A 25469-nucleotide genomic window follows, 5' to 3' on the forward strand; every position below is an offset into this window, starting at 1 on the left:
ATACCAGAATTTCGAGGGTCAGTAATGTTTCTAAGGACCGTGAGATGCATTCCATGGTCCATGGAGGCCTATGAAGAAATTACAAAGAGAAGACGCAGGGGAATCATCCCACATTTTTCCATTTCTTTCAAAAGGAAGTCGGGCAGTGTCCTGGGGCGACAGCTCCTCATTCTCCATGAAACTCACTCAAAGTGATGGTTTTATCCTGGGGAGTCTACTGAAGGGATTTTGAAGGGGAAAGGGAAAGAAACCCTGTCTTGCTTGTGCTCACGCGTTTGTTCTGTGCATCCCGTCCAAAGCCCCCCTCCTCCCCACCCTGCCCTGGAGCATCCTCTCTGTCCTGGGACCACCCTCGGGAGGACCAGCAGCCAGAAGCTCCCGGGGGAGGAAGCTCTGGTCTCAGGATCTGGTCTTGAGGCAGCTGCTGGGCTGCAGTTGGTCTCTCTCTGCCCTGGAGACAAATCTCAGCCACACACTGGAGCTGTGAGTCCTGCCACGGGGATCCCTGACTCAGATGCCCGCCAGGAGCACCAAACCCCCGGGCTCAGGCTGGAAGCTGGAAGATCTGGACTTAGGCTTTCTTTGCTTTCTTTCTTTCTTTCTTTCTTTCTTTCTTTCTTTCTTTCTTTCTTTCTTTCTTTCTCTTTCTTTCTTTCTTTCTTTCTTTCTTTCTTTCTTTCTTCTTTCTTTCTTTCTTTCTTTCTTTCTTTCTTCTTTCTTTCTTTCTTTCTTTCTTTCTTTCTTTCTTTCTTTCTTTCTTTCTTTCTCTCTTTCTTTCTTCTTTCTTTCTTCTTTCTTTCTCTCTTTCTTTCTTCTTTCTTTCTTTCTTTCTTTCTTTCTTCTTTCTTTCTTTTTTTTCTTTTTCTTTTTCTTTTTTTTTTTTAAGATTTTATTCATGAGAGACACACAGAGAGAGGCAGAGACACAGCCAAAGGGAGAAGCAGGCTCCATGCAGGGAGCTCGATACGGGACTCGATCCCAGGACCCCGGGATCACACCCTAAGCCGAAGGCAGACGCTCAACCACTGAGCCACCCAGGCGTCCCTGGACTTGCGCTTATTCTCTTCCCTTGCAGAGACTGAGAGGGGAACTGCCTCTGAATTCTGTATTAAATTTTTAAATAAGCGCGGAAGCTCCACCTTTTCTGATGATCAGGAAAGTCAGGAGAGAAAGGAAAGAAGGCCCTGACCGGCACCGCTGGGTTCCCTCTCCCCCGGGGTCCCCTGCCCCCGGGACAACGAGGGTCTCCAGGGTGCCAAGAGGTCCCGATACAGCAGGCGGCCGCGGCGCGAAAGTGGCCTGGTGGCTGCCACGCAGGTGGCGAGTCCGGGCTGAGTGTTTCCTCCAGCGGCGCTGCCATCCGGAGCCCGTGTGCATTATTTCTGGATGCAGGGCTCCAGGGCTGGCCCATGAGTCATTAGCGGCGAGGGCCAAGCCCCCGCGGCTCTGTCTTCAGGTGCCGGCGCCGACCCCGCCCGGGGCCGCCAGCAACAAAGAGCCCACTGATCCCGCTCGCCGGCCGTCCTGCAGCCCTGCCCTTTATTTTATGAAACAGAGATTCATGATGCCGTATTTACGGCATGTCTGCAGGCCGTGTGACCTGCGGCATTTATTCATTCCTGACCGTAATATCCTAGAACAACGATGCTGTTGATTCCCACGGCTAGATTTATCACTGGAGGGGGTGCGGAGGAGAAGGCTGACTGTACACAGGAAAAATGCACTTCTGGAAACTATTATTTATGGGCTGCTCAGGAACTGACCCCAAGACACGGCCGGGCTGTTTCCAGTAAGTGGACGCGGCCACCGAGTGGGGCCTCCCCAGGTGGTGGCCGCCGGGGCTGCGGTCGGGAGGGTGGCCCTGGTGGCGCGGCCGGCCCTTCCATCCCGCCTGGGCCGCCGAGATTGACGCCCCGGTGCCCGCAGAGCCCACGGAGCCAGCGCCGCTCTCTCATTAGCCTGGCCACACGGCACAGCCGAGGATTCCTGCGGAACCTCCAGACTTTATTAGTAAGAGCTGTTTTTGCTTTTCTGTATCTAATGAAAGGTTATCTCAGGCAGTCGGTCAACAGAAAGCCGAGGAGGCAGGTTGTCACCGACGGAAGGTCCAGGCGGCCCGGCTCAGCCTCGCGGGGGACAAAGAGCCGGGAAATACTTGCCGGGGGATGGATTTCCACCGGCTCCAGGGCTCCTTTCTCTCCCTTTCTCCTTCCAGTTCCAAGAGAAAATTTAAAATGCATGACACACTAGCCGTTGTTTACAAGAAAGTAAAATCTCAACAAGTACTAAAACTAATGCTGGGAGGTCCCTCCTCTGTCCCTATTTTCCTGATGTTTCTCTCTAACGAGGGGACCGCGCTAGGCCCCTGGGCAGGTGTGACTGCACCCCGGCAGCCGCACTCTCAGTGTGGGAAGGTTTGCAGGGTTAGTTAATATTTAAAAGGTGACTCATGTCCCACTTCAACGTTTACACAATCAGATGAGGTCAGTACCTGTCGGTGATGAGATGATCACAGGAGAGGCTTGGCTGCGCCCTGAGCCAGCCCCGGGAGGGAACAGATAACACTGTTGGGCTCTGCTCACAAGTTTGATGCAAAACTCTTCAAGATGAAGTTGGGAAGCCTCAGTGCCTGAGGATTTTTGTCTGGTTGACTGTCTGTGGCTTTTGTTCAATATCTTCTGGAAGAAAATCCAGAGGCTTATGTTCATATCGTGCTTCCCACGTCTTTTCTTGTCCCTCCCACCTCCCCATGGTGCCCAGACACATGGTGTCGACCAGATGAGGGGCACCAGAATGGGGAATGGCCCCCCCCCAGGGGCGGGTGCCCCACTCGGGCTGCTATGCTCTGGGGTCAGGAGGTCCTGGGCTGCTGGGGGGTGAGAGGGAGGGACCTGTCATGTTGCACATGGGGCAGGGTGGGGGCTGCTGTGTTGCACACCAAGGGGGACCTGGAGTGTCACACATGGCACAGGAGGGTCTTTCAAGTAGTACACTGGGGGGGGTGGGGGGCTGTTGTGTCGCACACCAGGGCCGGTGATTGCTGTGTCACACATTAGGGGCGGGGGACCTCCATGTCAAGACCCGGGGGTCTTCCGTGTTGCACCCCGGGGCAAAAAAGGAACTGCTCCCCAGCAGAGCACCACTCTTGTTGGGGCTGCGTGTTCACTTTTGCTTTCTTTCTTCCCAGGTGGGCCTTGTCACAAGAGGACGCTTGGGCCTCAGGTTCAAAGGTCACACAGGTGACCCTGCATCCTCTTCCACCGAGATGCAGCTGAGGGGCCCGGGTCTGAAGAGGTGCCCGTTGCTCTCACCTTCTGCTCTAAGATCTTTTTTTTTTATATATATAATTTTTTTTAAGATGTTATTCATAGAGACACAGAGAGAGAAAGAGAAAGGCAGAGGGAGAAGCAGTTCCATGCGGGGAGCCCGACGTGGGACTCGATCCCAGGTCTCCAGGATCACACCCCGGGCTGCAGGCGGCACCAAACCGCTGCGCCACCGGGGCTGCCCTGCTCTAAGATCTTTTGGGGAAAAGGATGACAGTAAATGGAGGAAATGAGGTCCCGGTTCAGATAGGAGGATGTTCACCCCCTTTGGCCTAGGTCTCAGAATGTGGAGCCGCCTACTGACCTGCCTGTCACCCCAACAGTGCCTTCCCCAGCACCTTACATGAGGTGTAAAAATCCGCCTGGATTTCATTTCTGTAAAAATTGTAGGATTTCAAAAGATTGAAAAAGTATCCATTTTGTATGCTGTGCTGCTGCTCTTTGGGCCTCTCTGGGGTCGCCACCACGTAGGACTTACAAAGTATGTTTGGTGGTGTGTGAATCCATGAGGCTGGATTCCTTTACTGTGGGTGTAGACAGCTGACAACACCTTACTAACCTACATGCTGCTGTCCCTGTTTGGGGTTGACTAAGTTGTTTTTAAACTTCAGACATTGCAATAGACCCTTGAGTATTGTGCCTCCAATAAGTATCCTGGGGACAACCTTATCTGTTCTGTATGGGAGGCCGGGTAATAGTCACAGGGACGGCCCCGTCTGAAACCACCGTAGACTGTGAATACGTGGTCAGTTCCGAGGCAAGAGGGACTTTGCAGGGGGTTTGGGTTAAGATTCCATGCTGGGGGCCTCCCCACTAGATGGGGACATGGTCCTGGGTTGTCCAGGGGCCAGGGTCATCATAAAGGTCTTGTAAGGAGAGGCCAAGGGGTCAGGGCTAGGAACCAGACAGCTGGAGCTTGGAGGGGCCCTTAAAGACAGAGGGAGGCTGTGGCCGAGGTACGCAGGTGTCTCTAGAAGCTGGAAAGGCAAGAAACAGGTTTCCCTCAGAGGCACCAAAAGGAACTCTGCTGACATCTTAACTGCAGACTTTTCACCTCCAAAACCAAAAGAGAGTAAATCTGTGTTGTTTTAATCCACTGGTTTGCCTTGATTTATGATATAATAACAAGAGGAAAGTAACAGGTCCCTCAGCTACTGACCAGCTACTCGTGCACCTCCCCTCAGGCTTCTGGCTAGCGGGCCTCTCTTTTGGGGTCTTCTGCTGGTGTTTGTGTTTGTGAGGGGTTGCTGACCTGGACTGGGGACCCCCCCGCACCCACCTCTCTCGCCTTGTTTCCACAAAGGAAACAGGAAGAGACAGGAAGAGATGGTAGACGGGGGCCTGTGGGGACCCACCTGCCCAGCAGGAAGTGTGAAGCATGTGCTCCCTTGGGGTGCAATGCATCTGGATCAAGGATCAGAAGCTCACAGTATCAGGAAGCCTTGAATGCATTTTAAGTACTATCGGGTCTTTTAAAAAGAAAAAACAAACTCCATCTCCACGTGGGTTCTAGCTGCGTAAATGTAATACTGATTAAAACTAACCACGTGACTTCCTGTAACCCACCTGCACAGGCATTTTCATTTTTAGATATTTTGTTCCACATTTTATTTGACTACAAATATAAAGTCTAAGATATATGTTCTGGGCTTATACTTAAAAGCTAATGTTTTTTTTTTTTCATTTCCAAAAAAAGGACAAGTGGTCCAACTAGAATATATGAAAGTAATTTCTGTATTTTGAATATTTTTGAAACAAATCTGTATGTTTTGGTAGCTCAGATTCTGTATTAAAGAGAGGCCTCAGATATATTGAGAACATTGTGATAAATGGAATCTGAGTTGGACTTTGCACACGTGAATTTTAAGCTTCTGAGCACGGCTGTGGTCTTCTTGTGGCAGCAGCTGACATGGCCCCGGCATGGGTGGTCCACGGGTATTTTTAATCAGTGGAGGCTCTTTCTTTCCATCTTGGACGTGTGCATATGTTTCCCAATGCATCGTTTTGTGAATATTTAGGAAGCATCTCCCATGTACTTACATTGCACTGTTGCACGAAAGTAGTGCTTGGTTGACAGAGACTAGAAGTCAGTCTGTGGTCCGCAGTGAGCTGACAAGGTACTTGGGGGAAAGCTAGTTGATGCACCGGACAAGGGAGACACAGCGTGAGGAAGGGTGCCCTCCGGGGCCCCTGGACTGCCCATTCCTGCGCCCTGGGCATGCAAGGAGAGGCTGCAGCCTGCACAGCCGCTGGGAAGTCTTGCAGACGGATCGACGTGGGCTGGAGGCTCCGGAGAGCAGGAGGGGATTATGGCAACAGTGCCTGCAGTAGATAGAGTGCCGAGGAACGGGATGGGCCGCAGAAAGTGCCCCAAGGTAGTTTAACGACACATTGCCACCCCTTGCCCTTGAGCTGTTTCACAGGGCACCTTCAGAAAAGGACAGTTCTCTGTTGTCCTGTCCGCGGGACAGATTTGCACGGAGCTGAGATTCTGGGGACTTGACTTGGACACCAGCTGCGCCTGCCTGGCCGGGTGAGCAGCACTGCCACCTGCCGGCTGAGCCCAGGCCTCCCGCCACCTGCATCTGTAGCCGCTGGTATTTGTCATGAAAAGTTAGGGACAACGTGGATGGAACTGGAGGGTATTATGCTGAGTGAAATAAGTCAATTGGAGGACAAACATTATATGGTCTCATTCATTTGGGGAATATAAAGAATAGTGAAAGGGAATAGAAGGGAAGGGAGAAGAAATGGGTAGGAAATATCAGAAAGGGAGACAGAACATGAAGACCCCTAACTCTGGGAAACGAACTAGGGGTGGTGGAAGGGGAGGAGGGAGGGGTTGGGGGTGACTGGGTGACGGGCACTGAGGGGGGCACTTGACGGGATGAGCACTGGGTGTTATTCTGTATGTTGGCAAATTGAACACCAATAAAAAATAAATTTATTATTAAAAAAAAAGAAAAGAAAAGTTAGGGACAGTCAGTTAAGCATCTGCCTTTGCTCAGATCATGATCTCAGGGTCCAGGGATCGAGCCCTGGGCTTCCTGCCCACAGAAAGTCTGCTTCTCCCTCTCCCTCTGTGCTTTCTCTCTCTCTCTCTATCTCTCTCTCTAGGTAAACAAATAAAATCTTAAAAAAAAAAGAAAATGTAATTTTTAGTGTACTATTTAGGCAACATAAAGGTAATTTAGGATAAACCCTACCAAATATGGGTAAAACATCTATTGAAAACATTTTAAACTTTATAATATTATCAATTCATTCTTTACATACACATTTTAAAGATTCTTCAATGAAATATTTCACAATACAAAAAGTTAAAAATTATGTTTATAAAAACATAAAATTACCAAGAGTAAAATTTTCTATTGTAAACTCACCAAAACATACAAGTGAGAAAATCTTATTTGGAAAATAAGCCTATTCGTTTAAAAATGTGTCTGTAAATTGTATCCGTGTGAACATAGAAAAAAGGCTGGAATGATAAAAGAAAAAAAAGAAATAGAAAAAGAAAGAAAAGTTACGGAATGTACCTTGAGGGCAAAGATCCAGCCGCCTCCATGGTCGGGGCAGGTCAGTGTCCTGTGCGCAGGGCCCCCAGGCTGAGCAGATTTCCGTGGGCCTGGGGGATGTCCACTCGAGTCCCTGTGGGCTCAGAGCAGGTCTGCGGAGGCTCTAGGAGGTTGAACGTTCTGGTTCAGAGAAAATGGGGCCTGGGGGCAAAGACCCCGCTGGGGAGGAGGAATTCTCGGCTTGTTGGTGGAATCCCGGGCCGTGGCCTGGACCACACCCACCCCTTTCCTCCACTCCTGCTTCATGGCACTGGCGGGAGTCTGTCTTCCTCAAGTAAGGGTGCATCAAGGTGGCATCTGCACTAGTTCGTGCAAGGACAAGACCTTTTCTACCCAAGGAAGCAAAGAACATGGTTTTGCCTCTTTGAGGAACCAGTGCATTTAATGACTCCTCCTGCTAGAAACAAAGGATTGGCTCTGGCCTTGAGATTAAGACCAAATTTTACTGATGGTGACAGGCCAGGGGTATCGGGTATAATGTGACAGCCAACAACCAGTGTTGCTCAGGTGTCCTCGCTGATGGCCGAGGCCCATGGCCTGGACCCCGGTCTGGGCAGCAGGGAGCAGCCTCCTTTGGGACACGCTGCCCACACGCGGCCAGACTGGGCCCCTGCTCTGCGCCTGGTGACCCAGGAGGGACAGAAGGACCTTGGAAAAGTAACGTCGTCATTACTAAGACTCGAAGATCACTTTGCTAGATAAAGGACACTTTTACAAGAATGTCAGATCAGAAATGACATTGTCATCTTCCTGCCAAATTGGTGCACACTTGCTCCAGAGAATACATGAAACCTGGGCTTCACCTGCCGTAGCTTCCCAAACACCTTCATGCCCTGGTGACCTCACGAGCGAGTGGAACAGGAATGACAGCCGGGTTCTCGTGCAGATTGAGTTGAGACAGGACAGGGCTTAGCACATGGTAAGGAATCCACCAGTCGTACATTTTACTGTTTGACGCTTGAGTTTAGTACCGAAGCTCTTGCAAGAGGACCTTGAGGTTGTTGGTCTTAGGTGGTGGTGGGGTTCACTTCCCAAATCACAATCCCTGCAACACTAGTACGTGGATCGTGCATGTGTGAATACACACCTCACTTCTAATGAAGCCATGAGTTTAAATCACGTGTGTATGGGTAAGTTCTTCCAGTTTATAATTTCACATCTCATTGTCATACTTTAGATTTGGTTTTCTTGTCTTTTTTTCTAATTTTATATATCTCTGTTGTGACTTTGTTATGCTTTTATTTTTACTCTTTTTTTAATGCTTTTCCATTTTGTGTTTTTATTATGATCCTAATGCATTAACTCCTGGGAGCTCCAGCTGTTCACTCTTCAAACCCCACATTTTGTGATGAAGGCTCCTGAAAGTATTTGAAAGGTATAACCACCACTTTCCATTTGTGCCCGGTTACCAACACCTCCCTCCATCTCCAGGAAGTTCTAACCAGGGGAGAGGACTCTAGGTAACTAGATCTCCTTAGGGCTCCTCACAGATATCATATTAACTTCCCCCAACAGATCATGCTGGCTTCCTGGTCCTCAAGCTCATGTGCTGGCCCCATTTGAGAGGACAGGGGAACAGCAGCTTCCTGGCGTGTATAGGAGACCTTCTTGGGGACGGGTCACCCTGAGGATGTCCAGCGGCCTGTGGGTGTTGTCTCGTCTGGTAATATGACTTTCACCTTGTTGGTGGGCTGAGAAGGAGCCTCTGGGGACAGGCCTGGCTCCTGGGGGAGGGGGGGATGTGAACGTGGAGCGCTGTCTTCCTAACTGACTTCACTCTTTCTTGCTGAGATCCCAGCAGAGTCACGAGAGCTCCCATGCAAGGTTCTTATGATGACAGCGTGCAGTGCTGTTGTAGCCACAGTATGTTCTAGTTCCTTCTCCTCTGCACAAATCTGGGTACCCATGTTTTCTATTTTCTACACACAAAAGATGTATTTGATTTTTTTCCCATTGTTTTAGAAACATTGCCTTTCCCCTTTACCAGCTCCTTCTACTTGTGGTGTTATTCTTGTTGCATTTGATTGCTTTGGAACACAAAGTATTTTGGTTCAATTTGTCCCCACTTTGTATTTGCTTAATATTCTTATCACTTTACCTCCTTGACCACCTGATGGCGTTCGGTCTTGGTTTCTTAAAAGAATAGGTTTTTATCTTTCTAAGTTTGACAACGGTGTGATGGTTTTTATTTTCTCCCCCTAGACCATTGAACGTAATTTTATGTGAAACAGTAAATTTATCAGTACGAAATTGGGAATTAGAAATGTAAATCTGAATCAAAGTTTTGCCTCCTTAGGTCAGACCTATCAGCAGAGACAAAGTGTTTTATTTTTTTCTCTTCCTTCAGCCTCCTTGAACCGTATTGAAATCGTCTTTGCCATTTGCTAAAGAAAAAAAAAATCATTATTTAAATACCAGGCAGTCAGTCTAATGGATTTTAGTGCATCCAACAAATGCAGGGGTTTGGCCTCCTGCTGTGGCAGGGCCACCATCCGCCTGGTGCAATGGCCATGCTGGTCCACGCGAGGGCACCACACACCAGCATTTCGGGGCATGCAGTGTTCTCAGCAGAGGTCGGATTAGAGTTGCTCTTCCAATTGTCTCAGTTGGTCTGTTTGCTTCTCCGGGTGCTTTCACTGATATATTCAAGAAACATACAAAGTGATAAAAGGCAAACAGGATGCTACAATAACAATAATCTCCTTTACATACGCTGAAAAATGATTTGCCGTCCAAAAGGGATCTGATGAAGTCCATGATCTCTGTGCCAAGTGTGTGCACACGTGCATGCATGTGTGTGCCCACATACGGAACCTGTGAGGAAAGGAAGCAGGCTGGCATTTCTGCAGGGCCTGACTTGCGGCTGGTCTGCTGGCCTCTGAAACCTTTTCTGTAACAGGGACGAGCAGATCCAAAATCACACTGCGCTGTTAGAGCAAAACCATGACATTTCTGCTTGTCAACAACATATATCCTGATGCAATTACTTATACAAGTGTGCCCTTGCTTCTCTGATGAGGAAGTTTGAATCATGTTCTCTGGAATTCCAGGCCTGCCTCCCCCACTCCCTTCCTCCCTAGCTGCCTTCACCACACCCCCAAGTAGGTATCTGAGGCACCTGACACAACGACTTGCCATCAGCATCCTTCGGGAGTATGTATCCACACCTACAAGAGAGCAGCCCATTCCCTCTTGTCCTGTGTCCCCATCAGCCTGGCCTCTTCCTGTGATGAGAAGGTGGGTGCATCTGACACATCTACATAATCACCTTTCTGATCCTTCACCTGCCAAGACAGCACCTCCCTCTGTTCTCCTTCCACACCCCCATGAGGAAAGGGCTTCTGCAGCCAGGATCCAACATCTACAAACATTCCGCCAAGATTTTCTCTTCTTGCTTCACTTTGCACTTTTCCTGTTCATTTTCATTTTCACATCCAAAGAGAAAGTCTCATTAATTCTAAATTCCCGTTCCTTGATGTGTGCCACAACTGCTGTATTAGACTCAGTCCTTGCCCCTGTCCCCTCTGCCCCCCACTTCGACTGCTGGTCCCGCTGTGTAACTGGTGTCCTACTTCCAGCTTGGACATATTCATACCATCCACACTCTCCTCTTCACTGGATGAGAGCAGGCTTTCTAAACTGCACTTATGGTGATCTCCCTCACCTGGTTCCAGTCGTACGGTGGGTATAGGCTCCGAAAACCTCCCATTGAATGCACGAAACAGAGCTCAATATTGTTTACACTTTTTCATTTTAAATTCCTGGCTCAAGTGAGTAAATGCAATAAATTGGACAAGTAACAACTAGAGCCTTGTGTTTACCTTGCAAGACAGGAAAGGTACTTGCCATACAGGCCTATATGAGGTGGGCATGAAGCCCAGAGCAGGCAAGGAGCTGAGGTCTCTGAGCAGAACAGAGCACTAATGCCCAGGCAGATGCGTGAGCCCCACCCCCCACCCCCCCGGCCTGTGAACAGGAGGAACCAAAGGATAAGCCTGGTCCTTAATGGGCACAGAATCTGATTTTATGCCCCCTGCTTGTCGGTATCCCAGGGAAAGAGATTAACACAAAAATTGGTCCTAAGATAGTAATGTCTCTGCAGTACACCAGAAAAATACATGCAGTTATGTTGTGGGAGACTGTTGGATGACCCTGATGGTATATTACAGTTTAAACAAAAGAAGGGAAAAAGAAATCTGAAAAAAGAAAATAGCTCACAATAAAAATTGATAAACGCACAAAGAACAATATATTGTGATAAAAAAGTCAGTCAATTCAATAAAGATTCCATTGACAGAAAGTAAAAGACAAAAAATTGAATAGATACTTAAAACAAGTTTATTTGAAATTAGAGACATAAATGGTAATAAAGAAACTATAACAAAATAGTTAACTCTAAGGAAAACAAATGGGCAGATTTGAAAAAAAAATTCTATAAATAAAAATAGGATCACTGATTCTATTTGGTGAATGTGTAAGAAGCAGAAGAATAGGTGAATAAGAGGATAGTTTGAAGAAATGACCTGGAAGTGGGCACTGCAGCAGTGATGAAGACGGGACGCTCAGATCTCCCCCTGGGAAGCACAGTGGAATGAAGCCCCACCTGCTGCCCCTGTGGGCCATCGCTGCATTTGTAGGTGGCCATCCTTCTCTCAGTCTGCCTTTCAAAGCAGCTGAGCTGGGTGAGGGCAGTGAGGCAGGCCCCCTCTTGGGAGAAACAGACTGGCCCTCTTCCTATCCAGTCTTTTCCTCTTCTTCCTCCTCTCACGGGATCCAGACATGTGTTGGTTCTGAAGACTCCCCACCTCACCTTCCAATACATCTCTTGCAACATCCCATCCCCCATTTCAATTCTTTATGGATATATTTCCACTATGTTACTGAACATAGTATTAATACTTGCTTTAGAGTCTTAGTCTGGGTCAGTTCCCACTGACTGTCTTTTTCTTGAGATTGGGTCATATTATCCTGTTTCCTTGAAGGTTGTATAAATTTGGATTCCTTCTTGACATTGTGAATATTATTTTGTTCAGACTCTGGATTTTGTTATATTCCCCTAAAGAGTGTTCTGTGGTTGTTACAGCATACTAACTTGGTTGGAATCAAAGTGCAAGCTCTGTCTCTGGATGGCAGCTCAGATTTTGTCCTTAGCTGGCCTGCCGGTATCGGTCTTATATATGCATGCTCCAGACATATTAGCACAGATTTTACGAATGCTCTCCTTCCTAGGATTTCTACTCAATTTCCCCATATCTATGGATGCCCTACATTTTAACTTCTGGCTTTTCAGGTGACAAAGACTGCAGACTATCTATTGGACTTTTAGCTATCTCACATGCTTTCTGGGGCCTGGCCTCAGACTAGAAGCTGTGAAGATAGAAAATCAATTCTCTACAAAGTACCTTTTTTTTCCGAGTGATGATTCCTCTCAAAAACCTGCCCACTCTTGGCCATGTGATAAACTATAAGGATGGGAAACCCATCCTATGCCTGTAGAGTGCTGGAGCCATCTTCCATTGGCTCACAAGAACCAATTGCCAAATATTCTGAAATTTTCCAATTGATTGTAAAGTCATTTACAGTTTGAAATCAGACATGGTGGGAATTAACACCATGATAACTGACAAATTATCAAGCACCTCTCTCTTTAGCGGAGGGGAGGGTGGTGGAGAGACCAATTTACAGCTACATTGATGTTCAACACCACTTGTCATTTTTTTTTTCCTTCAAAGATTGACTTACCTCTAGAATATCCCTGGTTTTGATCGCTGTCCACTTCCCCTACTTAGTTGCTCTGTGTTTGTGTGTATGTGTTGTGTGGTAGCAGCAGTTCTACAAAGAGAGCTTATTGCTGTTACATGAGAGAAGATGGGTCTGTAGGAACATGTTCAACCATTGGCATGAGTAAAAGCCCTTTGATTTTGAATGAAGAGCTTCCCTGTTTCTTCTTTCTGGGCTCAATTTGAGATCCCCATTTCTATAAATATCTGTTCTAATTTCCATCAACAGCTCTACCCACTTCTGAGATGTTAATTTTTGGTCTTTTTTTTAAGATTTTATTTATTCATGAGAGACAGAGAGAGGCAGAGACATAGGCAGACGGAGGGGAAGCAGGCTTCCTGCAAGGATCCCGATGTGGGACTCAATCCCAGGGCTCTGGGATCATGCCCTGAGCCAAAAGAAGATGCTCAACCACTGAGCCACTCAGGGGTCCCTAATTTTTGGTCTGATCAATAGCAGTGCTCACAGAGAGCTTTCCAACATCCACTTGTGAGGGTTTTTTTTTAAATAATATATTTAATCATTTAGAAAACTGAAATACATGTATGGCCATAGAAAGATAAGGAAGTTCCTCACATGTTCTCCATATAAATAGCTCACTGATTAACAGAAACATGGTTTTCCAGACCCAGAGGCTGTCCATGAGACTCTTATGTTTTGGTCATGAAGACTGAGCTTAACTCCTAGTAGTGAACATTCATTTTCATTTATTCATAAAACATGAATTACTTGGATAGGCAACAATCAAGTAAAGCAGCACATTTTGAACTATTACAATACCTCTTGTGCTCTAAAATGAGGGAATAATGTGATGTAATGCCATAGGAGAGAAAGTCACTAGAGACTGTATTTATGAAAAGTACAGCCATGCAAGCAATATTGGAGCTGATACCTACGGATGAAAATAACTTAATTACAAACGAGCTGATGAATTAAGAAATAAATATTTTGACATAAAGAAACCTATGATGAGATTCCCTAGGATGGGACAGAGTGTTTTGGCGTCTCAAAATAAGAGAAAGAAGTCTACGTGGATGGAGTTTAATACTCCAATTGAGGGTGATATCGAGGTGGTCAGGGGCAGAAGCAGGAGGTGAGTTGTGGAGAGCAGACCAAACTAGGAACTCTGGGTTTTAGAGATATTGGGATGGAAGGACATTGAAAGGTTATAGTCAGGGGTAATCTGATATAATTTATGAGATAAACAGATAGCCCTTCCCCCTGAATTGCCAAAGGGTTAAAGAGGACTCTTGGACAGTAGAGTAATCAAGGGCTGTGTGGTTGCGTGAGGGGAGACATTCTGGGCAACAGAATGTGTGGGGCAACAGAGATGGACTATATCACTAGAAACAGTGCTCCAGGATGACATGGGAACGAAATCCCTAAAATCACCTCAGGTAGAAGATAAACTGCTTGCTGTGAATACATAGAAGGAACAAATAGGTGCAAGAAGGAGAGCTGTTCCACAACAACCCCATGATTCCCACCTGAATCTACAAGGTCTGATGATGGGTTGGAGGAAGGGGGATGACAGAGCGTGGTGACATGGAAACAAGGCCTGTGAGGGGATGTGGCTGGAGAAGAACAGCACAGAGATGTGCAGGTGAGACATTTTGATGGGAGAGTTCAAACAGGTGAGTAACTATACATGGCCTGGGGGCTGTGCAGCATGCTCTGGGTTGGGGAGGAATGTGGAGTCAGCAGCCTGCAAGTGAGATCGAAAGCCATGAGGAGTGCACAAAACCCCACCCCCTGCAATGGTTCTGCTGATTTAATGTGTATTTCTGGGCATTTCCTCTTCCTTATCCCATCTTGTAATTCAGCAGGTATAGTGGACTGATTGGTGGCTCTGAAGATATGCACAGTCTTAATCATTGAGATAAGGAGACAATAAGCCCCCTCTTCAGTCCCCAGGCCATGCAGTTTGCTAAGACAGCCCGGGGAAATGAGCACGGTGGGTGCTGAGTAGGATCCGGAAATCTTCATTTTAAACCAAAATACTAGGTGGTCCTGGTTTGTAGATCACATTTGGGAAATTTGGACCCAGGATGATGCTGTGATGGGAATTTGAGGAGCATCAGAATCACAGACTTAGAAGGGAAGAGTGTCCGGGTGCTGGGGGAGGCACACAATGAGCCGGGAGAAAAAGAGTGTTTGGCTTCTGAGTTGTTTTCGTCTGGCTGCACCACATAATTGCACCTCAGAAAACGGTCCAGAAGTGATTAGATTTGCATAATGTTTTTCAGCTCTTCAAGCTTTATGCCTCTGTCTCAGTTTGTAACTAAACATTCCCAGCAGGTGGAAATGCTCCTTGGAACGAAACCCAGGATGATCTTCAGAAGGCTAACGTGGTGCATTCCTGTGCTGGCAAAGGAAGAAGGAAAAGCTGCACGAGCTGAAGTTCAGGCCACTGAGTCCCTTGGTCCCTCACTGCCCACCATGACTCCAAGCTCCTTTTAAGCCTGGAACATGCTCTTTATCCCAGCTGGGTGCATTCCTTTCCTTTCTTCAAAGGATTTCTTGGCATTCTAACCACCAATCTGAAATTCTGCTTCATAAAATATCTACCACAATCTCACCTTCTCATCTTCCACATATATGGACCTGCAAACAGGACTCGTCCAGAACGTATATGCTGGGACCTTAAGTAAATCCCAAAGCAAGCCAGAGAGCAGCTGATGAAAACGTGACCCCGGGTTTACGACAAACACAAAATGTTAAGGCTCTTGGATTTGATGTGTCTATTTTGACACTGCTGGAGACTGCAATGTTCTATTCTAGAATTTTCCCTTGACCTAAACAAGACTGTGTTGGAATTTGCCTTCCCATTGCTTCTTGAAATACGTCATCATTGGTTTGGAAAAATGTGGTGTTCCAGTTTCCACTGGAAAAACTCATACCTTAAAATCAATGGTTTTAATAAAGATCTTTCTTGGGGAGTGGCCCCAGGAAAAGAAAGAGAAGAGAGTGAATTGATTTTTCTGAGCTTCCACTATGTTTAAGCTATTTTTTAAAGCTTTATTGGAAGCATAACTGATGCACAAACATTGCATCCATTTAGATGGGTTTGGACACATGCACACACCCGCAATACCCTCACCACAATCGAGTTTCTGAGCATATCCATCACCTCCATAAAGGTCCTTTTGTTCTCTTGCAGTATTTTTGTTTGCTTGTGTGTGCATGTCTGTGTTAAGAACACTTAATATGAGGCATAGAGTCTTGGCATATTTCAAAGTGCACAATATGGTATGAAAAATAGGCATTTTGTTAGAACTCTAGAACTTATTCATCTTGTATAACAGAAACTTTACACCCAGAAAAACTACTGTCTCTCCCCCCTCAGCCCTGCCAACCACCATTCTATTCTCTGCTTCTGAGTTTGACTGTTCTAGATTTATCACCTAAGTGCTATAGTATTTGTCCTTCTGTGATTGGCTTATTCCACCCAGTGGGAATGTAAAATGGTATAGCCCCTTTGGAAAACAATATGGAGGCTCCTCAAAAAATTAAAAATAGCACTATCACATGATCTAGCAATCCCACTGAGTATATATCTAAAAGAACTGAATAAGAATCCCAAAGAGGTGTCTATACTCCCATATTCATCTCAGCATTCATAATAGCTGAGACATGGAAACAATCTTAATTAATGCCACCCATGGATGAATGGAGAAGGGAGTTGTGGTATATCCGTGGAGTGGATGGTGGCCAGGAAAAAGTTAAGATGCTTGTAGCTGTGTGGTTGTATGAACTGCCTGCTTTTCAGAAGGTTCTTGCAGGAGATCTCACCGGCTTCCTTAAAAATTCCAAATGAATCCCCCTCAAATATCTAGAAGCCAATACACACAAAATTAATGAAACCAACCAACCAACCAACCCTCCATCACTGGCTTCAGCAGAAGCTCTAAGTGCCCAGGGTCTCATTCGCTTTCTGTCTTTGGAAGAAAATGGCCTGGTAAAAAGCCCCAAGAACCATGATCCTTCTTCGGCCACTTGTTTGGTGGTCAGTGTCTGGGGTACCCTTCCTTCTCGTTCAGGTCATGTGTAAAACTTTTTCTTCACTCCAGGGAGATTCTCCTTCCCAGAGAACAGGAAAATCACTATCCCTGCTGCAGTGTGTCTCGGAGAAGCTAGCTCAGCTTTCTGCAAACCCACACATTTTGGCAATGATTGCCTTTTGATACACTAACTTTGGGAAGAGTGGCATGTGATAATCCTTCCAACCATATCTGGTGCCCATGTATCAGAGGTGTGCCCCTAGCACAAGAAAGCGTGTTCCTACTCTCACAGACAGAACCTTTCTGGTTAACCAGCCCCTGGTAAGCTCCTCCTGCTCAACCTTAGAGAGCGCACGAGCCTGTGTCCATAGTTCTCCCGATAGGGGGTGCTCAGGTGACTTTGGAGGCTCTGGTTTGCCTGTAGGTTGATTCCCATGTGCACATAACAGGGTCATGGATTCTCTGCATTGCAGTAACAGTGACAGACTCCCACACACTCATGCGCCTCTAAAATCCTCACCTTCTATTTCCACCTGCCTTCCCTATGAGTTGGCTCCTCCACTTGGTAATCGTTTTCTCAGTTTCCCATGACCATGTATTACACTATATTCTGACTACACTTAAATAGGGTTTTTTATTTCCCACTTTGAAACTCAAGTGCAGAAGGCTCATTGGACAGTACCCGAGGAGGGCTCACCATCATCTTCGTCGGCACAGCTGCTCAGTTTAACGTTGCCTAACTGATCTCAGAGTAACACTGTGGAGTCCCCAGCACCATTTCTGTCATTCGATTTCTCCACGTGTGACAACTTCGGTGTGTTTAGTATGGCTGCTCCCTCTGTCTCTGTGTGGTTCTACCTTACAGAGAGAGCTTCCATCATCCTCATTGTCCTGTAGGCATCACGCTGTTTTCCCATCTTTGTCATTCAACAGCATCTTTTAAAAAATCAGCGTCATCCAGTGTGTGTCTACCCCAGGGCAGTGTGTACCTCATGCAACTGAATTTAATGCCTTTCTAGTATTTAAAAGGTACTTTACAATATGCAAACTCCACTTAGGATTATTCCTGCCCTTACCTCTGAACTTCTCAGGGGCCCAGAGAAGTGGGCAGTGAGCCCCTCGTGTCTGCAGCTGCGTGGCTGGATCTCCTTGGGGGCTGCTGAACCACTTGTCCGCTTGAGCCACAGCACCTTCTGAACATCGCTGGGCAGGGCTTGTTTCCTCACATTCTCACCAATGCTTCCCCTTCCCCGTCTCTCATTTGGCCATTCTGGTGGGAAAAAAGAAGTCTCAACCTCAATTTCTCAGTGGGACTGGATAAGGCCCACATGCTCAGTAGCTGCTCAGTTTCACTTCTGTGATTTTCATATTCAGATCTGTCTTGGACAGACGAGCCCTGCTGGTGTTGGAGTGTGGCCATCAGTTATGAGAGATTCTGATAACTTCTTGATTTTATACAGAATCTTCCCACTGTCAATTACCTCTCAATTTTCTTAATGTCCTCTTTCAATGGAAAGAAATCCTTAATGTTGGTTTATCAATTATTCTAACTTTTGTTTTGTCCTTGGCATCTTATTTAAGAAGTCTACTTCAAATCCACAAGGATATTCTTAGAGTTCTTCTTTATTTCCTTTACAATTCTGAGCTTTCACAGTTAGGGCTTTCATCCCTGTGACATTCATCAAACATGGAATAAGATAGAATTCAACTTTTTCTCTTAGTGAGCTGAACCAGTTTTCCTAACACTATCCACTAAAGATCGCACTTTTCTCACTAGTTATTAGGGCTTCCTTGGAAAAAGTAGCTTCTGCTTTGTGTCATAAATTTGGTAAAGTTAAAAAAAAAAAAACAACTTAAAAAATGAGTGGGAAATATCAGGGAGGGAGAAAGAACATGAGAGACTCCTAACTCTAGGAAATGAACTAGGAGTGGTGGAAGGGGAGGTGGGCGGGGGGTGGGGGTGACTGGATGATGGGCACTGAGGGGGGCACTTGATGGGATGAGCACTGGGTGTTATTCTATATGTTGGCAAATTGAACACCAATAAAAAATAAATTTATATCTATATATATAAAAAAATTAAGCCTACACTGGTGCTGCTTTTGCAAACTCCACTTATGGCACCTGTTGTCCTACTGAGCAGGACACTCTTCCTTATGTCCTGGGATCTAGCCTCTCCAGTGGCCCCAGGCTTCTCGTAGCTCTCCCACCTGCCTCTTTCCTGCTCTATGTCCATCTCTGCAGTATCTCGGGGCTATGTTTAGGGGGACCCAGCAACTAGTGTGAGTTTGCTATTGTGTTGGGAGCTGGGAGGTAATAATATCTGGGTGCATATTTTTTGATAGTCAATTTTCCTTCTTTTTCTCTTGATATTCTTCCTAAGGGTCTACTGTAGAATTTAGGATTCCTGGAACACCTGAGTGGCTCAGGTGGTTAAGCATCTATCTTTGGTTCAGGTCATGATCTCAGGGTCCTGGGATCGAGCCTCACATTGGGTTTGCCACTCTGTAGGGAATCTGCTCTGCCTCTCCCTCCGCCCCTCTTTCCCCATTTGTTCTCTGTCTCTCCATCTCTTTCTCCCAAATATATAAATAAAATCTCTTTAAAAATCGAATTTGGGATTCTCAACATCCAACTGTGCCTGATGTTTGAAGGTGGCAACAATATGGAGTTCTTTACTCCAAAAGTAGTCATTGGATTCCCACTCTGAGGAGCCATACACTTGGTTCTGGAAGTCAGCCATGAAGAAGACCAAAATGCTCATAGATTTTTTTCTTTTTACCTTCCTAGTAAAAAAGTGCTGTTCACAAATAAGCAAGCAAATAAGCAGTAGGATGGTTATAGTTCATGGTCAGTGAGAGGAGGAAGTAGGGATGAACCCTGGGATGGGAAAAGGTTTGCTGCTCTGCAGAAGGTATCATTGACCGAGACAAGAAAGAGCTGTCTTGGGAAGAGCAGGATGAAAGGGTCTGGGGGGACCCTGGAGTGAGCTTAGTTGGAGGAGCCACTAGCATGGAGGGCAGTTGGTGAGGATGAGGGCTACCATGTAGAGCAGCAGATAGGCCCCCACGGATTTGATGCTATACCAAGGATTTAGATTTTATTCTAAAATGATTCTATGTACATGAAGATGAAAGGATGTGACAATGACAGGAGTAAGAAGTCTTGTCAATATTATGAGAAAAACAACCAAATTTTATGTGAAGTTTTGACTACTTTGGATTACTTCTTTTTTTGCAATACTTCACTATGGAACCCTTGATATAACACAAAATACAAAATATTGTTAATATCTCTCTCATATATAATTATTTGTTTTATCCACATTTCCTTCAATCTGTATGCCCAGGAATTACTTTTCCTTTAGAAGACATTTTTCAATTGCAACAAAAATAAAATGCACACATAGTCTTATTGGGACATGTTATACTCAGCTAGGAGGGACCTTGGGAATCATCAGAGCCATTTGCTCCAATCTTTATGTTTTGATGAGTAGTCACTTCTGTTGTGGTTGACAACACAGAAAGAATATTGAAGAAAGTGAAGATTGGCAGAGTTTTTAAATTTATCCCCATCTGCGTTACACATAAGAACATTGAATCCATCCTGTAGGAAATTATTTTCGAGGTTATATAGCTCAGAGTAAGGATGCTCCAGGCTCTGTGATCTCAATTTCCGGAATGGCTATCTCCTGCACTAACACAGGGTAACTGAGCAGGCTTATGTCACGTGCCTTGAACAGGAGGCCTTCCAGGGATATATTCCACTGCGGGTCCCTCTTCAGCATTTTTACAGTTGGTTGATAACGACCCCCAAATGCAGATGTGCATCAAAGCCTCTTAAGAAAAATGGGATTTTCTTTGAAAAAGACTTAGTAGAAAAATGCATAAATATTTATGCAACAGAAAGGAATGAATTGTAAGGCACGCGCACACACGCAGATGTTGCTTTGCTAAGGGGGAAATTGGGGGAAGTTTTTATGTGGAAGGAGAAAGGCCTGACAGTGTTGGACATGTTTATTCGAACTGCAGCTAATGAGCAACATATGCTCCATATTTCTGGGGCAAATGTCTGTATCATAGGAATTATTTATCAACTTGTCCCCATGGGCTGTGATGAGATGGAAAGCAGGAAGTGCTGGGGCTCACACCGCCAGCAGATGGACAGGCTGGGGCTTCTTGGATGGAGTGAGCCCCACATGACAAGCATCCATGACCAAGAGACCACTTGTGCACTGCCTCCATGGAAGATTTAGGACCCCGCTTACATGACTGTACATGGCTTTTGAAATTATTTTTTCTGATGTTCAGAAGGGGAAAAAAGTATTTCTCATGTTTCTTCCCACCTACTGGTCCATAATGTTTAGGGAACTTGCTGAGAAAATTCTCAGTAAGAAGAGATTTACATAGACCCTGTCAATACAGAAATAGGCACATTATATATTAAATACATATTACATAATATTTTATTCCTTTCCAAAGTCCATTCTCATGTCAGATCTCCAAAGCTCCTTGTTGGATTCAGATCAGGCAGGTGGAGATGGACAGGATTCATGTGCAGGCAGTGGCCAGCTGCCTCCAAACCCTCACCAGTGAGTAGAATACAAAGAGGCTCTCAGCAGGTGGAGGGATGTGGTGGTGGGGGGGATGTGGCCTGTTCACTTACACCTGTTTCTTCCCATGCACTTGATGGGGACAGTGCAGAACAAGAACAAGCTATTGCACCTGAGGGACATCCTGTGAAAGAAGCGTCTAGAAGGATGATGCTGACCACCAGCATGGTGCCTCCCTACTACAACCTCCATGGCCTCCAGGTCTCTTTTTCAGTACTAGTGCACAACCAGAAAAATAGATATCTTTAGTGACATGCCGTGACACTGCTTTTGTGTATGCTGTCCTTTTCACGACATGCCCCTCATCAGCCATAATTACCTCCAGGGTTATCTGAATCAGACTGAGAGGTGCCCTCCCGTCAGCCCTGGGGGTTCAGATGCACAATGGGGACAATTAACTATGGTGTCACTTTCTGGCATGTGCACAGCTTCCACATTTTGACCTTGCTTCTCTGCAGCTTAATGTAAAGATTTTCTTTTTCTTATGGGGACAAGTGGGCCAGTCTATGACATTTACATAGCTCTGTCATTACAAATCAAATGCATGTACAATATGAGAAAAATGCCCAAGTGTGGTTTCCATTGCCTCAGGGAAGTTCTGAGTCAGAGGCGGTGAAACTTCCGTCAGCAGAATGTACTGTGCACCCTTCCTACCCCTCAGACCTCCAGACGGCTACACTGGGACACTCAGCATGTCTGAAATGCCTGCATACTGTGTGGTTTTCATAGCTGTAAATTATAGAACTTTGTTTTATTTTAGATTTACAGAAGAACTGAGAAAACAGTGCAGGGAGTCCCATAAGCCCCTGCATCAGTTTCTCCTGTTCACATCTTTCCTTAAGAATGGTACCTCTGTTACAATTAATGAACCAACATTGATTTGATACTATTCTGGTTTCCTTGTTTCCCCTAATGTCCAACGTCCATCCCAAGGTCCCCTCCAGGATCCTACAGCAGTTAGTGACCATATCTCCTGCCTTTCCTATCCACTGTGACCATTTTAGACAACAATTTGGAATAATGGCTTTCAAGTATGGAGGTCAGTCACAAGGCTGCAAGTCAACTATTCTTTAAACTTGCTACTGAAAGTGGAATTCTGAGATTCCACACACAAAAATAAGTCAAAATACTACCTGCCTTTGTTTTGTTGTAAAATAAAGACGTATATAATCCATATTATGACTACATGAGTCTCAGGGGAGTGATTACTTCTCCAAGGACGGGTGGGGGGGTGGCTCTCAGCTTTGCTCTCTTTGTGTCTTAGTCTTTCATGCTTGCTCTTCCTGTCTTTTACAGACACACACACAGACACACAGACACCCACGTACACACACACAGACATGCACACAGACACGCATGGACACACACACACAGATATGTACACAGACATGCATGGACATGCACACAGACACACACACACAGACTCCACAATGCTTGCTCCTTCTCCCTCTCACCTCCCTCTTGCTAATATGTTCACATCACAGAAAATGCACATCCTCACAATATCTTTACCTAAAGTATGATCTCCTAATTCAGAACTGGCTGCTGTAGCCAAACTCTTAAAATCCTGCGAGCTTTCGTTTCTTCAGCTCAAAAATACGGTAGACTGGAGGGCCGGCCTTGGGAGGTATTGTGAGAACTGGCTCACAGCTGGGACAGAGCCTCAGGGGTGTAGCCTCCGGCTCCCCCATCCAGAGGTAATCACATTCACACAGTCTCCTGTTACTGCTCAGCTGGGCAAACGCCTCGAGCCATAGACAATGTCACTGTCTCCTTTAAGTGAGAATGAGCTTGGCTCCTTGTACACTAGGCTCTGTAAAGTGAGCTTACTTCTGGCCTAATGTCTGCAGTCTTTAATGTGAGGCCAAGGCTTTCTGTGGACAATGAGACAGGCAACAGGCCATCCAGACTTCCTCAGGGCCCTAAAACTCCCTGTCCAGTGAGCCCTTTGCTTGCCTTGGTTTCTCCAGTGATCCGCACACTCTGGGCCTCTCCCATATCTGTCCTTTCTGTCACCGATGGGTTCCTGGGCAGTGGATCTCTGCAGTCTGCTTCCTGAACATCCTTGGGCCTCCTCTCTGCTCTGATCTTGCTCTTCCTGGATGTCTCTGTTTCATCTCTTCCTAAATCCAGTGGGATCCTAAAATCCCTAGACTGGGCTACACAGCGGAAGACGCCAGACGCTCACCAGCTGGGTTGAAAATCTGTTCCTCCCCCTACCTCCCCCATTTCTACTCATCCAATCTGTTCCTCTCCTTCCAGCACTTGCCTGGAACAAAGGTAAGCCTGGGCTTGACAATCATTTGCTTCCTCTGACTCCAGAGAGAGGGCATGCCATTGGGTGACCCCCACCTTTACCTGGGACGGAGTTCACCCAGAACCCGAGGCTCGCTTACTTCCTTACCAACATCCATCCCACTGGGACGGCCTCCGTTTCCACATGTCCGATGGCATCCGTTCAGAGTTCTCAGGGACAGTTGGTCGCGGCAGACATTCCCGCTGAGCGCAGCTCCATGCACGGTACTCTGTGGTGTCTGCGGTGCAGAATGGGTGCTGCACTCAGCCCGGCCCACGCTCAGGGAGGTTGGTCGCCAGCCTCCCCACACCGCGGAACACAGCGAGGCTCCTGTCATCACCAGGTCAGGCTAATCTACCAGATGGGGTTTCATGGAAGGATGATGCCTCCCGGTCTCCTCACTGGGAGAGGCAGTGGTCCTCACTCCAACTGCCCTGGAGTCCCCGGTGGATGGGCAGCAGAGAACCCCCTTGGGACATGGAGGGCCTCCTTCTCTGTCCTTCCTTCTTCTGTCCTGTGACGTAGCACCCAGAGGCGGTTCTAACCCACTGATTCACAGATGGACTTAAGGAGTTTGCAGAGGGCCAGCTGCAGCCCTGTGCTCTGACCTCGTGGAGCTCGTGGCCTGCTGGGGACATGCTGGGTCCCATCTGCCCCTCCAGATCCTACCTGTCAGGCTCTCTGAAGGACAACAGGGACTTCAAGCATCCCAGAACATCCCATGGGACCACAGCCTTTCCTGAGTGGAAAGCTTCCCGGACTATACCTCTCCCAGTTGAACTCGATTATTTATCGTCTGCAAATTCCCCGTCTGTGGCATTGAGGTGGTTTTGCTTTTAAATTTCAAGGTTTTTTTTCCCCAGAATCTCCCTCTCAGAAGGGTAAAATGTAGAGCAACGTCTATTCCAGAAGAATTCGTGGTTATGAAGAGACCCTCTAGGTGCATGAATATGCTCATTAAGTGTTTGCTTTGTTGTGCAGAAAGAGGGGTGATGGTTTGCTGAGCAGTGGTTTTAAAAGCATTCACTGGGCATCTACTCTGTGCTGAAATGGGTAAGACAGAAAAACTGCCAACAAAGAGTTTACCATGTAGAAGGGGATCCGGCCTTCAGGCAGGCAATTGTCACATGCACACTTACTGTGCTCTAAGCCAGAAGTGACACGCAAGGTGCCAAGGACCCAAGGCAGACAGGACGCAAAGTGAGATGGATGGATGAGTGTTGTACCACCAGATGGGGTACCGTGGTGGCCAGGGCCTCACACAAACCTCCATCATGCTGGCATGTGACCTCACACTCACCGTTTTTATAGTCCATGGGGATGTGGTCCAGAGTAGTCATGCCTCTTCTCTACATGGTAAAGCAGATGCCCACCCTGACACTTCTGTCTGCAAGGTTCACCCAGAGATCAAGGGCAAGAGATCAGAGACGGTGATAAATGGGAATATAAGGCCCTTTATCCCTCCCCAGCCCAGGAGGGGAATGCCTGTGCCAGAGAGGATGCCTGCTGCCATGCACGCTGTGCCCCCAGAGGCCATGTGCACATGGGAGAGGAGGCCAGGGACTCCCAGGGATTGGTGCCTGTGATTTCCAGGAAGACCAGTAGGACAGAAGCTCACTTGAGCTACAAAGTCCCAACTCTTTTCATAGGGCAGCTGCAAAGAGCAGTTGGATTCAGGCAAGACTGAGCTGGGCTGGTTTGCCCTCTGGGCCAGAACCCCTGCCAGTCCTGGAGCATGAATTAGAGGACGTAGAGAATACAGGGCACCTGCCCTGAGACACAGAACTTGTTGGGTGGAGAAAACAAGTGAAACAAAACTCCTCAATTCTTTCAAGGAGGCACTTCTGGAACCTCTTTGGAGGAATAAGAAATATTTTA

The 25469-nt window shown here is 46.7% G+C and overlaps 1 protein-coding gene across 2 annotated transcripts; it reads right to left on the bottom strand.

The window, feature by feature from the left end:
• Positions 1-911: 911 nt before the first annotated feature.
• On the bottom strand, positions 912-24099 carry LOC140635912 (uncharacterized). 2 transcript variants are annotated; one of them, XM_072831215.1, is made up of 4 exons: positions 23700-24099; positions 17760-17953; positions 6863-7004; positions 912-2678 (listed from the first exon to the last, which is right to left on the bottom strand). In XM_072831215.1, exons 1-4 carry the CDS (start codon positions 23926-23928, stop codon positions 2623-2625), a joined length of 621 nt encoding a protein of 206 aa, XP_072687316.1. In that variant the 5' UTR covers positions 23929-24099; the 3' UTR covers positions 912-2622. The 2 variants fall into 2 exon arrangements, with proteins under 2 accessions (XP_072687316.1, XP_072687320.1); XM_072831219.1 differs by lacking the exons at positions 912-2678; positions 6863-7004 and adding an exon at positions 13373-15046.
• Positions 24100-25469: the final 1370 nt, after the last annotated feature.

This window comes from Canis lupus, chromosome 1, assembly GCF_048164855.1.
Source record: "Canis lupus baileyi chromosome 1, mCanLup2.hap1, whole genome shotgun sequence".
NCBI classification, from domain to species: domain Eukaryota; kingdom Metazoa; phylum Chordata; class Mammalia; order Carnivora; family Canidae; genus Canis; species Canis lupus.

What these genes read in the sequence shown, in the direction of transcription:
- LOC140635912 (XM_072831215.1), bottom strand. Translation starts at nt 23,928, where the DNA reads ATGACAGGAGCCTCGCTGTGTTCCGCGGTGTGGGGAGGCTGGCGACCA. An exon ending in GGCCCCTGAGAAGTTCAGAG is followed by an intron (nt 7,005 to 17,759) that starts GTAAGGGCAGGA and finishes TCAACCTCCTAG; the next exon opens with AGCCTCCGCAGACCTGCTCT. An exon ending in GCTGGATCTTTGCCCTCAAG is followed by an intron (nt 2,679 to 6,862) that starts GTACATTCCGTA and finishes ATTTTCTTCCAG; the next exon opens with AAGATATTGAACAAAAGCCA.